The following is a 12,141-nucleotide window of genomic DNA, read 5'->3' as shown; positions in this document are numbered from 1 at the left end:
GACCCCTTGGACTGTAGTCTACCAGGCTTCTCTGTCCATGGGATTCTCCAGGCAAGAATACTGGAGTGGGTTACCATTTCCTTCTCCAGGGCATCTTCCCAACCCAGGGATCGAAGCCAGGTCTCACTCATTGGAGAAGACGCTGATATTATTATATTTGTGTAATAAGTTTTTAAAGAATTTTTGTGAAATGAAGATTGTTACATTGTTTCTTTCCATGTTAAAAAAACAGTAGTCTCCCCTATTTAATGTATTTATAGCCTTTTATCAGTAATATTTTAAATACCATACATTTCATTTTATATATGGAGAGTTTGAAAAATGTTTTATTTTGTAGAGTGTTGTGGATAGCCCATCTGCTACTGCTTATGCTATTTCCCAATGTTTTTTCAAGGTTCTTTTTCTTGCTGTATCTGGAGGCATGGGTAGCAAGAAACTAAGACGAGTGGGTTTATCACAAGAGCTGTGTGACCGTCTGAACAGACATCAGATCGTTACCTGTCAGGTACAATTTGTTTAATTTTTCTCAGTGAGAAACCTTAAGTGCAAATTAATCTTAAGTGACCTAAATAACTCTTTTCTTAAAAAAATTTTGCTTCAAGTTTTAGAAAACGTGTTTATTTTAATTGGAGGATAATTGCTTTAAAATATTGTTGTGGTTTCTGCCATACATCAACATGAATCAGCCATAGATATCCCCTCCTTCTTGAACCTCCCTCCCAATAACTCTTAATTGCATCTGAAATATGAACATTTAGGTTTATAAAAAAAGATAAATGATTGTGCTTGCTAATTCAAAATAACAAACCACTTACCTTGTATTTCCAAATGTGATTTCCTGTCAAGAGTTTTGCATTTTAGTTAGGGTTGGGTCGGGAGAATGCTCATGGCAGAAAGTGAAATACACCTGGCCATTTATTTAGGATTCTAGAGAAGTTTTGTCCTTGTAAAAGAAATTCTGTAGTTACATGAGAAATACGACTCAAATGAGGAGACAGTATTCAAAATGGATAATTTCTCTTGAAAGCAAGAAAAATTTTTAGGGTTATTTTTCTATCAGTGGAGTGAGAAAAATATATAAAGTGGATGTTGTATATTTAAGCACAAAAGTAAAGCAAATCCCTTTTAGGAGGTTAAATTAGATTTAACATTTTACATTAGGATTTAATCCTTGATAAGATAGACTTTTAGAGAATGCTGGAGTTTTTTTTTTTTTTTCTCAATTGCTTTGTGTGTTAATGATATCTTTGCTTTCTCTGTTATACATTGGATAACCTTTGTGTTCATACTTTGAAAAACTCTTAAAAATATGATATTTAACATTACAGTCCATAGTTGGTTTTATTCACTCTCAATTATTAAATACTTCCTCTGAATGATCTTATAGCTTAGGATGAAACTGATTTCATTTCTGGGTGTCTGTGTCCAAACATTTGGGCACATAGGCACTGCTCATATCCACTTGGGCTGATTTCTGCTGCTATGTATTTTTGCTTGGTGTGTCCTCTGATATATACTAAGTTGGATAATTAGAAGATAAGATTATGTCATATCTTTTAGTTAAGGAATATTTAGGAGGAAAATACTATAAGAAACATACAAACTGATCTACAATAAATTATGCTTTTATTTATATATCAGTCAGTCAGTCAGTTCAGTCTCAGTTGTGTCCAACTCTTTACGACCCCATGAATCGCAGCACGCCAGGCCTCCCTGTCCATCACCAACTCCCGGAGTTCACTCAGACTCACGTCCATCGAGTCAGTGATGCCATTCAGCCATCTCATCCTCGGTCGTCCCCTTCTCCTCCTACCCTCAATCCCTCCCAGCATCAGAGTCTTTTCCAGTGAGTCAACTCTTCGCATGAGGTGGCCAAAGTACTGGAGTTTCAGCTTTAGCATCATTCCTTCCAAAGAAATCCAGGGTTGATCTCCTTCAGAATGGACTGGTTGGATCCCCTTGCAGTCCAAGGGACTCTCAAGAGTCTTCTCCAACACCACAGTTCAAAAGCATCAATTCTTCAGCGCTCAGTTTTCTTCACAGTCCAACTCTCACATCCATACATGACCACAGGAAAAACCATAGCCTTGACTAGAAGGACCTTAGTTGGCAAAGTAATGTCTCTGCTTTTGAATATGCTATCTAGGTGGGTCATAACTTTCCTTCCAAGGAGTAAGCGTCTTTTAATTTCATGGCTGCAGTCACCATCTGCAGTGATTTTGGAGCCCCCCAAAATAATGTCTGACACTGTTTCCACTGTTTCCCCATCTATTTCCCATGAAGTGATGGGACCAGATGCCATGATCTTCGTTTTCTGAATGTTGAGCTTTAGGCCAATTTTTTCACTCTCCTCTTTCACTTTCATCAAGAGGCTTTTTAGTTCCTCTTCACTTTCTGCCATAAGGGTGGTGTCATCTGCATATCTGAGGTGACTGATAATTCTCCCGGCAATCTTGATTCAAGCTTGTGCTTCTTCCAGCCCAGTGTGTCTCATGATGTACTCTGCATAGAAGTTAAATAAGCAGGGTGACAATATACAGCCTTGACGTACTCCTTTTCCTATTTGGAACCAGTCTGTTGTTCCCATGTCCAGTTCTAACTGTTGCTTCCTGACCTATGTATAGGTTTCTCAAGAGGCAGGTCAGGTGGTCTGGTATTCCCATCTCTTTCAGAGTTTTCCACAGTTTATTGTGATCCACACAGTCAAAGGCTTTGGCTTAGTCAATGAAACAGAAATAGATGTTTTTCTGGAACTCTCTTGCTTTTCGATGATCCAGTGGATGTTGGCAATTTGGTCTCTGGTTCCTCTGCCTTTTCTAAAACCAGCTTGAACATCTGGAAGTTCACGGTTCTCATATTGCTGAAGCCTGGCTTGGAGAATTTTGAGCATTACTTTACTAGCGTATGAGATGAGTGCAATTGTGCAGTAGTTTGAGCATTCTTTGGCATTGCCTTTCTTTGGGATTGGAATGAAAACTGACCTTTTCCAGTCCTGTGGCCACTGCTGAGTTTTCCAAATTTGCTGGCATATTGAGTGCAGCACTTTGACGGCATCATCTTTCAGGATTTGAAACAGCTCACCTGGAATTCCATCACCTCCACTAGCTTTGTTCGTAGTGATGCTTTCTAAGGCCCACTTGACTTCACATTCCAGGATGTCTGGCTCTAGATGAGTGATCACACCATCGTGATTATCTTTGTCTTGAAGATCTTTTTTGTACAGTTCTTCGTGTATTCTTGCCACCTCTTCTTAATATCTTCTGCTTCTGTTAGGTCCATACCATTTCTGTCCTTTATCGAGCCCATCTTTGCATGAAATGTTCCCTTGATGTCTCTAATTTTCTTGAAGAGATCTCTAGTCTTTCCCATTCTGTTGTTTTCCTCTGTTTCTTTGCATTGATCGCTAAAGAAGGCTTTCTTATCTCTTCTTGTTATTCTTTGGAACTCTGCATTCACATGCTTATATCTTTCCTTTTCTACTTTGCTTTTTGGCTTCTCTTCTTTTCACAGCTGTTTGTAAGGCCTCCTCAGACAGCCATTTTGCTTTTTTGCATTTCTTTTCCATGGGGATGGTCTTGACCCCTGTCTCCTGTACAGTGTCACGAACCTCCATCCATAGTTCATCAGGCACTCTATCTATCAGATCTAGGCCCTTAAATCTATTTCTCACTTCCATTGTATAACCATGAGGGATTTGATTTAGGTCATACCTGAATGGTCTAGTGGTTTTCCCTACTCTCTTCAATTTAAGTCTGAATTTGGCAGTAAGGAGTTCATGATCTGATTCACAGTCAGCTCCTGGTCTTGTTTTTGTTGACTGGATAGAGCTTCTCCATCTTTGGCTGCAAAGAATATAATCAATCTGATTTCGGTGTTGACCATCTGGTGATGTCCATGTGTAGAGTCTTCTCTCGTGTTGTTGGAAGAGGGTGTTTGCTATGACTAGTGCATTTTCTTGGCAAAACTCTATTAGTCTTTGCCCTGCTTCATTCCGCATTCCAAGGCCAAATTTGCCTGTTACTCCAGGTGTTTCTTGACTTCCTACTGTTGCATTCCAGTCCCCTATAATGAAAAGGACATCTTTTTTGGGTGTCCGTTCTAAAAGGTCTTGTAGGTCTTCATAGAACCGTTCAACTTCAGCTTCTTCAGCGTTACTGGTTGGGGCATAGACTTGGATTACTGTGATATTGAATGGTTTGCCTTGGAAACGAACAGAGATCATTGTGTCATTTTTGAGATTGCATTTACACATGGTCAGTGTCAATTGAAAACTTCCTTTTAATTCCAGTATCTTTGTTATACATGTATATTTAAAATAGTCTCTTTATGTTTTTTAGGACTTTCTATGTCTTTCCCCGCTGGAGCTTATGAAGATGACTGGCCTTAGTTATCAAGGTGTCCATGAACTTCTGTGTGTGGTTAGCAGGGCCTGTGCACCACAGATGCAAACGGTATATATGTATTTTAGAGTTATGGTTTGGTTATGATTTTTATTTTGAAAAGCTTCTGTATTCTCTTTAAAATCTTTTATGGGATAAGGTAAAAGCAAAAATAGAGACGAATGCCTCAAAAATACCAACCCTCACAATGTAAGAGTTAGTCCTCTAATGGGAATAAATTTATGTTGTTTAAAAGCTCATGGGAGACAGTTACGGGAATGAGAGATAACAGGAATTTTTTTTCTCTGTAGCTGGCAGTGTTATTTCAGAAGGTCGTCTTTCTCTTTTACTTGTTTGGGAAGGATTTGTGAACCTCATGGTTAAACTATAATATACTCTTAATTTTAGAATGTCCCTGTCTCTATAATACTAACTTTTACCATCATCATTTACTCTACATCTCAGAGTATGCAGATTGGACTTACACTGACTTATTGATTGGATGAATAATGCTTTAAAACTTATCCTCACTCCTGAGAGGAGTTAAAGTCTTTTGAAATAAGCCCAAATCAAGTTGTACTATTATTTCATACTTTCTGTGTCATGCCTTTAGCTTTTCAAAATGTAGGTTTAGTACATGGTAGAAAATGTCTTATTTTCTCAGTGTAAGAGTAACCTGAAAGTCTGTCCAGTGTTTTGCAAATGTATTTATTTGTGTGGGTTGTAAACTACTTACCATGTTATATTGAAATCTGGTAACCACTGAGCAATAAAGGAGGATCCAACTCTGTGGAGGAGGAAGGAAGGAATATTAGTGTCATTTGAAACCTTGAAAACAATGAACAGATTGAGTATTTTCTTTTGTTCAGGTTTTGCTTGTGATCTAAGGAAAATACTTTAAAGGCAGAATCATCAGAAGGTGACTAGGAATTGGAATTAGAAATGGGCACTAGTCTTAGCTTTGTCATTGGTTTCAACAAAGATAAGTAGCTTTGAACAGCTCACTTTGTTTTATGGGAGAAGTTAAAGAGTTAAAATCATATGTGATGATTTCATTAGGAGGTTCAAATTTCACTGTTTTGAACGTTGTAAAGCACCAAGAGAACCTTTTAATTTGACATCTGTGATTCAATATGTATTGCATATTCCTAGTCAGATAATTAAGCAGGAGATGATGGCTAGGAAATTCACCTTCAATCTCCACGTCCTTCACCAGTTTCAGCTGCAATGTCACTGCCATTCCAGTTGTCAGTTCAAGGAGCCATCTTTCTCCTTTGTTGTGCGTTTACTTTCGTAACAGTCATTCTTTAGAGTCCTACCTTAAATATTGGATTAGCCTTAGATCACTCCCTCACAAAGATTTTTTGCTTTGTTAATTTATTTATTCAGCCACTTATTCCTTCAACAAATATTTATTGAGTGCTAGCCATGGATGTGTTGGGTACTGGAGATATCGTAGTGAAGATGATTGATAAAGTTTTCTGCCCTTCTGTAGCTCACAGTCTAGTGGGAACTGCTGCTGCTGCTAAGTCACTTCAGTCGTGTCTGACTCTGTGCTACCCCATAGATGGCAGCTCACCAGGCTCCCCCGTCCCCGGGATTCTCCAGGCAAGAACATTGGAGTGGGTTGCCATTTCCTTCTCCAATGCGTGAAAGTGAAAAGTGAAAGTGAAGTCGCTTAGTCATGTCCGACTCTTAGCGACCCCGTAGACCGCAGCCTACCAGGCTCCTCTGTCCATGGGATTTTCCAGGCAAGAGTACTGGAGTGGGGTGCCATTGCCTTCTCTGCTAGTGGGAACAGTCGGACATTAAACAAACAATTGTATAAATGATTAATTAATTGTAGTAATGGTAAGTCCTATCAGAGAAAACTACAAAGAGCTTAGAAACTGAAAGGGGCATTGCTTAGTGTAGGGGTCAGCAAGGGCTCCCTCACGGAAGCAACACTTCAACTGAAACCTGATGGATGAACAGGAGAGACACAGCCAAAGGGACTGGCAAGGGAGGGGAGCAGGGAAGGGCTTGCAAGCAGTGAGTGGGAAATGCAGAGACCCTGTGAAGAGCAGGAGAATGGTGCTTGTATGGTAAGACGGTCAGGCTGGTCTGAGTGAACATAGCACGGAAGAGAGGGGCAAGAGATGAAGCTGGAGAAGCAAGCAGAGTCAGGTCATTGGGGCCTGCAGCCCTGTTAAGGATTTTGGACTTTATTCTGAGAGCAATGATAAGTCATCAAAGGGAGTAATCTAGTATGTGTTTTTAAAAAGCTCAGTCTTTAAACATAGACAAGTGATTGAAAAGGAACAAGGAAATATTTGTGGACTAGTTAGGTATCTGCGACCATACTCCAGACAGATTGTGACCTGGACTATTAGTGTGGTGTTAATGTCAATGGTATAATGTCAGTTACCATGAGCGATACGTAGGAGGTAGCATGAGTAGGATTTGGTGATGATTTGTCTGTGGGTGGTGATGAGGTAGAAAGGGTCAGAGATGATTCCTTGATTTTGCTCTAAGAGACTGGATGCATTTCCTGAGATAAGGAATATTGGAAGAGGATCAGGTTTGAGGGAGGCAGATCATGGATTTGTTAGTACTTGTTGAATTTAGGCACTTGTGAAACACTGAATGAATATGAAGTAGGCAGATAAATATGTGGACCTAAGCTTGAAGGATAGTGTGCACTAGGGAGTCATCAGGATGAAAATGGTAGCCAAAATCATGAAGATGGACGGGAGATTGCCTGGAAAGTATGCACAGTAAGAAAGTAAGTGTGCCCGAGGCCGAGTCCCGAGTCAGTCAGCATTTAAAGATCAGATCAGACAATGATGGATCTGAGAAGCAGCCACCGAAGAAGAAAACTGGTGGAGTTACTGATAAAAGTTTTTGGCCAACCCTGTATTAATATATTGGTCTCCTGTGTCCTCATAGAGTCAGAAGAGCTTGGATTTGAGACCTAGGTTTATTAAATTGTAAGCTTTAAGTGGGTAGAAACTAAGTCTATTTGGTTTACTACTCTATTCCCAGAGCTTATCATATTATATAGCATGCAGTAGGCAATTACTTTGTATTTGTTGAATGAATGAGTGAATGAATAATTACAATTCTGAGGCTTGACCTCAGTTTATTTGGGTAATTTAATACTAGTAATTTTTAATGTTAGAGATTATTTACACATTGCTGGTAGGTATGTAATTATGTCAACCACTTCTGCAAAGACCTTTTTTCCAACTAAGGTGACATCACAGGTTCCAAGGATTTGATACGGCTTTCTTTTGAGGGGCCATATCTTAGTCCACACCACCTGCTTTCAAGCTGTTCTTCACATGCCAAGCTCGGTTTGAAACGGTAGCTTGATCGTGTCACTCCCTATTGCTCTCAGCCTACATGCCACACTTCAGCAAGATTCATCTGATGCAGCCTCTGCTTATTTCTCCAGCCTCTTCGTTTGCCATGCCATCTCACGACCATGCTCCATCTTTCAGCCATTCTAAATCACCTCTTTCTTTTTTGCAATTTCCCTTAGTTTCCATTTCTTATTTCTTGCTCCTTGACCTCTCTTCCTACATTCTTGTCTCTTTGGCAGGAACATGCACATTTCCTTTGCCCATCTCATAGCCTTTTCAGGTTTTAGCTCAGACATCCAGATCTTCCCTTGATCACAAAATTCAGATCAGGTGATTGGACCTGGACACATCCACTTGCCAGTCTCCACTTGCCCTGTCACAGTAGCTTGTGTTTAACTGTATTGTAATTGCCTGCTCTCTAGTCCTAGTTTCATAGTCTCTAGTTGGCTATAAGTCCCAGGAGGGTAGGGGCTCTGTCTTTTATATCACAGCCTTCAAATTTAGCACAGTCCATGTGAAGTGAAAGTTGGTCAGTCATGTCCGACGCTTTGCGACCCCATGGACTATACCCTCTGTGGAATTCTCCAGGCCAGAATACTGGCGTGGGTAGCCTTTCCCTTCCCCAGGGGATCTTCCCAACCCAGGGATCAAACCTAGGTCTCCCACATTGCAGGTGGATTCTTTACCAGCTGAGCCACAAGGGAAGCCCAGCACAGTCCATGGCACAGAGTAAATAGTTGTAGAATAAATAAGTAATAGAAGGAAGAAAACACGAATTGGGTTCTAGCTGCTGAAATTTGAATTTGGAGTTGGCTTCTGTTTTTGAATAAATATGGAGGTTGAAAAGAACTTGACTTTTTCTTTGATCAGGCTTATGAGATAAAGACACAGAGGTGTGCTGCTCACTCATCGGCATTTTTGTCTACGACCCTGCCTGCTCTGGATGAAGCCCTGCATGGTGGTGTAGCTTGTGGATCCCTCACAGAGGTAAAGAAGACACTTTCCAAACCTTCCAACATTGACCTAGAACCTTCAGAACCAGGGGAAAAAGTATAATTAAGATATGTAAATTATTTCATGACTATTCATTTAAATTGTAAGCACCTCAAGGGCAGGGTTCTCCACTCAGTCCCTGGTGGTACTAGCATAGGTTTACCAAAAGGAAGATGTTCTAAAAATCTTGGCTGACTGACAGAAATCTACTTGGGTGGTTGTTTCTCTGAATTAGGAATTGAATATTATGAAATAATAGTAAACAATTCGGGGGGAATTAGAACAGGATCCCTGCTTAGTGTATTAGGAAGGAAAATTTGAAATTTTATTTATGTTCAGGTAAATTTCAGTATTATGCTGAAATGAGCTATTTTTACTCCCTGTTAAAGATAAAATTTGGTTCTAGGAAGTAATCAGTTGTGTTAGTTATTTATTGTTACATCACAAATTACCCACAAACTAAGTGGCTTCCACGACAGTAAACACTGATTTCTGTTTCTTTGGGACTGGCTTAGCTTGGAGGTACTGGCGAGGGGTGCGAGGGGACAGGTTGGTGCTGGTTGTTGGCAGGAGGTCATGATTCTCCCCTGGAGAGCTCCCTGCAGGCTGCCTGAATCTCCTCGTGGCACGATGTCTGACTCCCCCAGGCAAGATGGAAATGGCCATTCCTTTGATGATTTAGCTTTGTAAGTTACACACCATTTCTGCCACTTTCTTCTCTTTAGAAGCAGGTCATTAAGTCCAGTCCATGTTCAAGTAAAGGCAAATTAAGCTCTACCTTTTGAATGGAGTGTCAACAATTTGAGGATATTTTAAAACAACAACAGGTTTTTTTCCCTGAAAACTGCATTGATGTGTTTAGTGGTCCTGATGTGGTGACTCTGTAGGCTGTGTTTACCAGTGCAGTCCTAAGGGCCTCCTTTCCTGAGAGTTCTAGGGGCATAGATGTGTGAAACAAACTTTTAGCAAGAGTAGATGCTTAAAGCATTGTGATAGGCATAAATTTAACTGTAGATATTTTTCTTTGAAGATATAGAACCTGTTTTAGATAGTAAGCCTTGTTTTATTTCCTGACTTCCAAGAAAGATTTAAAAATGTATGTTCTATGCCTAGTAAATGAACCAGTGAGAGATTTAATATTAAAAAGAGATTAGAATCTGCTGTTGCAGTGCACTGCCACCAGATGGTGGCAGAATCCTATCTTCCATAATCCTTGCACTCTAGATCTTTCTTGAAATAGGTCTATTAAAAAAAAAGTTTTATAACAAGTGTGAGCCATAGTTATAAACTTACTTATTTAGATAGAAAAAAATTGAACTTCAAGATGATTAACCAACAAATACTTTTTTATGTTTGAAGTTTTGGAGTAGTTTTCAATACTTTTTCACATCAGTCAGTTTCAGTCACTCAGTCGTGTCCGACTCTTTGTGACCCTATGGACTGCAGCACGCCAGGCTTCCCTGTCCATCACCAGGTCCCAGAGCTTGCTCAAACTCATGTCCATTGAGTCAGTGATGCCATCCAACCATTTCATCCTCTGTCGTCCCCTTCTTCTCCTGCCTTCAACCTTTCCCAGCATCAGGGTCTTTTCCAGTGAGTCAGTTCTTCGCCATCAGGTGGCCAAAGTATTGGAGTTTCAGCTTCAACATCAGTCCTTCCAATGAATATTCAAGACTGATCTCCTTTAGGATTGACTGGTTGGATCTCTTTGCTGTCCAAGGGACTCTCAAGAGTTCAAAAGCATCAATTCTTCGGTGCTCAGCTTTGTTTATAGTCCACCTCTCACATCCGTACATGACTACTGGAAAAACCATAGCTTAGACTAGACGGACCTTTGTCAACTTTTTCATGTAGCTTTTATAAATTCTTTTCGAATTCAACAGGTAGTTACAAGCCCTGAGATGTTTTTTCATGATCTGATAGGATGGCATGGAATATAAATACCCTGATTGCTTATTAGTGGCAAGTTCTTTACTTTCTCTTCCAGCCACAGGTAGCCTCTGCAATCTTTTTTGGGACTTTTCAGCTGATTACAGAGATTGTTTACCTTTTATTAAAAAAAAAATTTAATATATATCTTCCATATACGAGATTAAATACTTCCTGCATGTGTAAATTATAAACATTTATGAGCCTGTGACCCCAATACAAGCCCCAGAACAATACCAATATCATTGAAATCAGCTTTGGGCCCTGATCGTATCTTTGGCTTTCTGTTGGGAGGTAACTTCCATCCGGAATTTCTGCTATTCTTGTAGTTTTTAAAAATTGAAGTATAGTTGAATACTTGAATTGTTTATGATATAGTTGAATTAGTTACGATATAGTTGAATATTGTAAGAATTGACTTACAATATTATATTAATATTAGTGTCAGGCGTATAGCCCAGTGATTCTACCATTTCTATGCTTTTTTCCCCAGTGGTTACTTATACCTGTAGTTTTTTTTTAATCACCCATGTACATAGGAAATGTAGCATTTTATTTACTTTTGCTCTTTGAGCTCTGTTACATCATATATTGATGATTAAATCATAGCATATCTCTTTTATGAATTGCTTTTTCTACTTAATATTATTTTGTAAGATTTATCCATGTTGTTGCAGGAAGCCGAAGTATAATTCACTTTCATTGCTATATCATACTCCATTTAGAAAAATATGGCCTTTTTTAAAAATTCCTTTTTCTGTAAGTGAACATTTGGGTTGTTTCCAGTTTGCTGCTAATATAAATAAGTCCTATGAAAAGTGTTGTACATGTCTCCTGGATCACACGTACAAGTATTTCTCTATAGCAGGGATTGGCAAACTACTTCCTAGTGGTCAAATCTCGCTAGCTGCCTGTTTTTTGTAAATAAAGTTTTATTGTCACACAGCTTTGTTCATTTGTTTACATTTTGTCTGTGGCTTGTTTGAGATACAAGACAGAGTTGAGGTACTTGTGACGGAGATCTCATGGTCTGAAACACCTAATATATTTACTGTCTGGTCCCTGTTGAGGGTATTTGCCTTGGAGTAATGGCTGGTTCAGAGAAGGCAATGGCACCCCACTCCAGTACTCTTGCCTGGAAAATCCCATGGATGGAGGAGCCTAGAAGGCTGCAGTCCATGGGATCACTGAGGGTCGGACATGACTGAGCGACTTCACTTTCACTTTTCACTTTCATGCATTGGAGAAGGAAATGGCAACCCACTCCAGTGTTCTTGCCTGGAGAATGCCAGGGACAGGGGAGCCTGGTGGGCTGCCGTCTATGGGGTCACACAGAGTTGGACACGACTGAAGCGACTTAGCAGCAGCAGCAACAGCAATGGCTGTTTATAGAGTATGTACATAGGTAACTCTGCAGAATCAGGACAAATTATTTTCCAGAGTGGTTGTGCTTGTTTAATTTCCTACCAGTGATGTACACGAATACCTCATGCTCC

At 39.7% G+C, this 12,141-nt stretch overlaps 1 protein-coding gene across 1 annotated transcript in view; it reads left to right on the top strand.

Moving 5' to 3' along the window:
* The first annotated feature begins 396 nt into the window (after positions 1-396).
* Positions 397-12,141, top strand: part of RAD51B (RAD51 paralog B) — a 606,121-nt gene continuing 594,376 nt past the window's right edge. Inside the window, exons 1-3 of the mRNA XM_068965287.1 lie at positions 397-505; positions 4,338-4,451; positions 8,594-8,710. Coding sequence (XP_068821388.1) covers positions 422-505; positions 4,338-4,451; positions 8,594-8,710 — 315 coding nt within the window. The 5' untranslated portion in view covers positions 397-421. The remainder of the gene's footprint in view (positions 506-4,337; positions 4,452-8,593; positions 8,711-12,141) is intronic.

The sequence above is a fragment of the Capricornis sumatraensis genome, chromosome 2, assembly GCF_032405125.1.
Source record: "Capricornis sumatraensis isolate serow.1 chromosome 2, serow.2, whole genome shotgun sequence".
Classification (NCBI taxonomy): domain Eukaryota; kingdom Metazoa; phylum Chordata; class Mammalia; order Artiodactyla; family Bovidae; genus Capricornis; species Capricornis sumatraensis.
The sequence above is the reverse complement of the archived record's forward strand: the minus strand, read 5'-3'. Positions and strand labels throughout refer to the sequence as shown.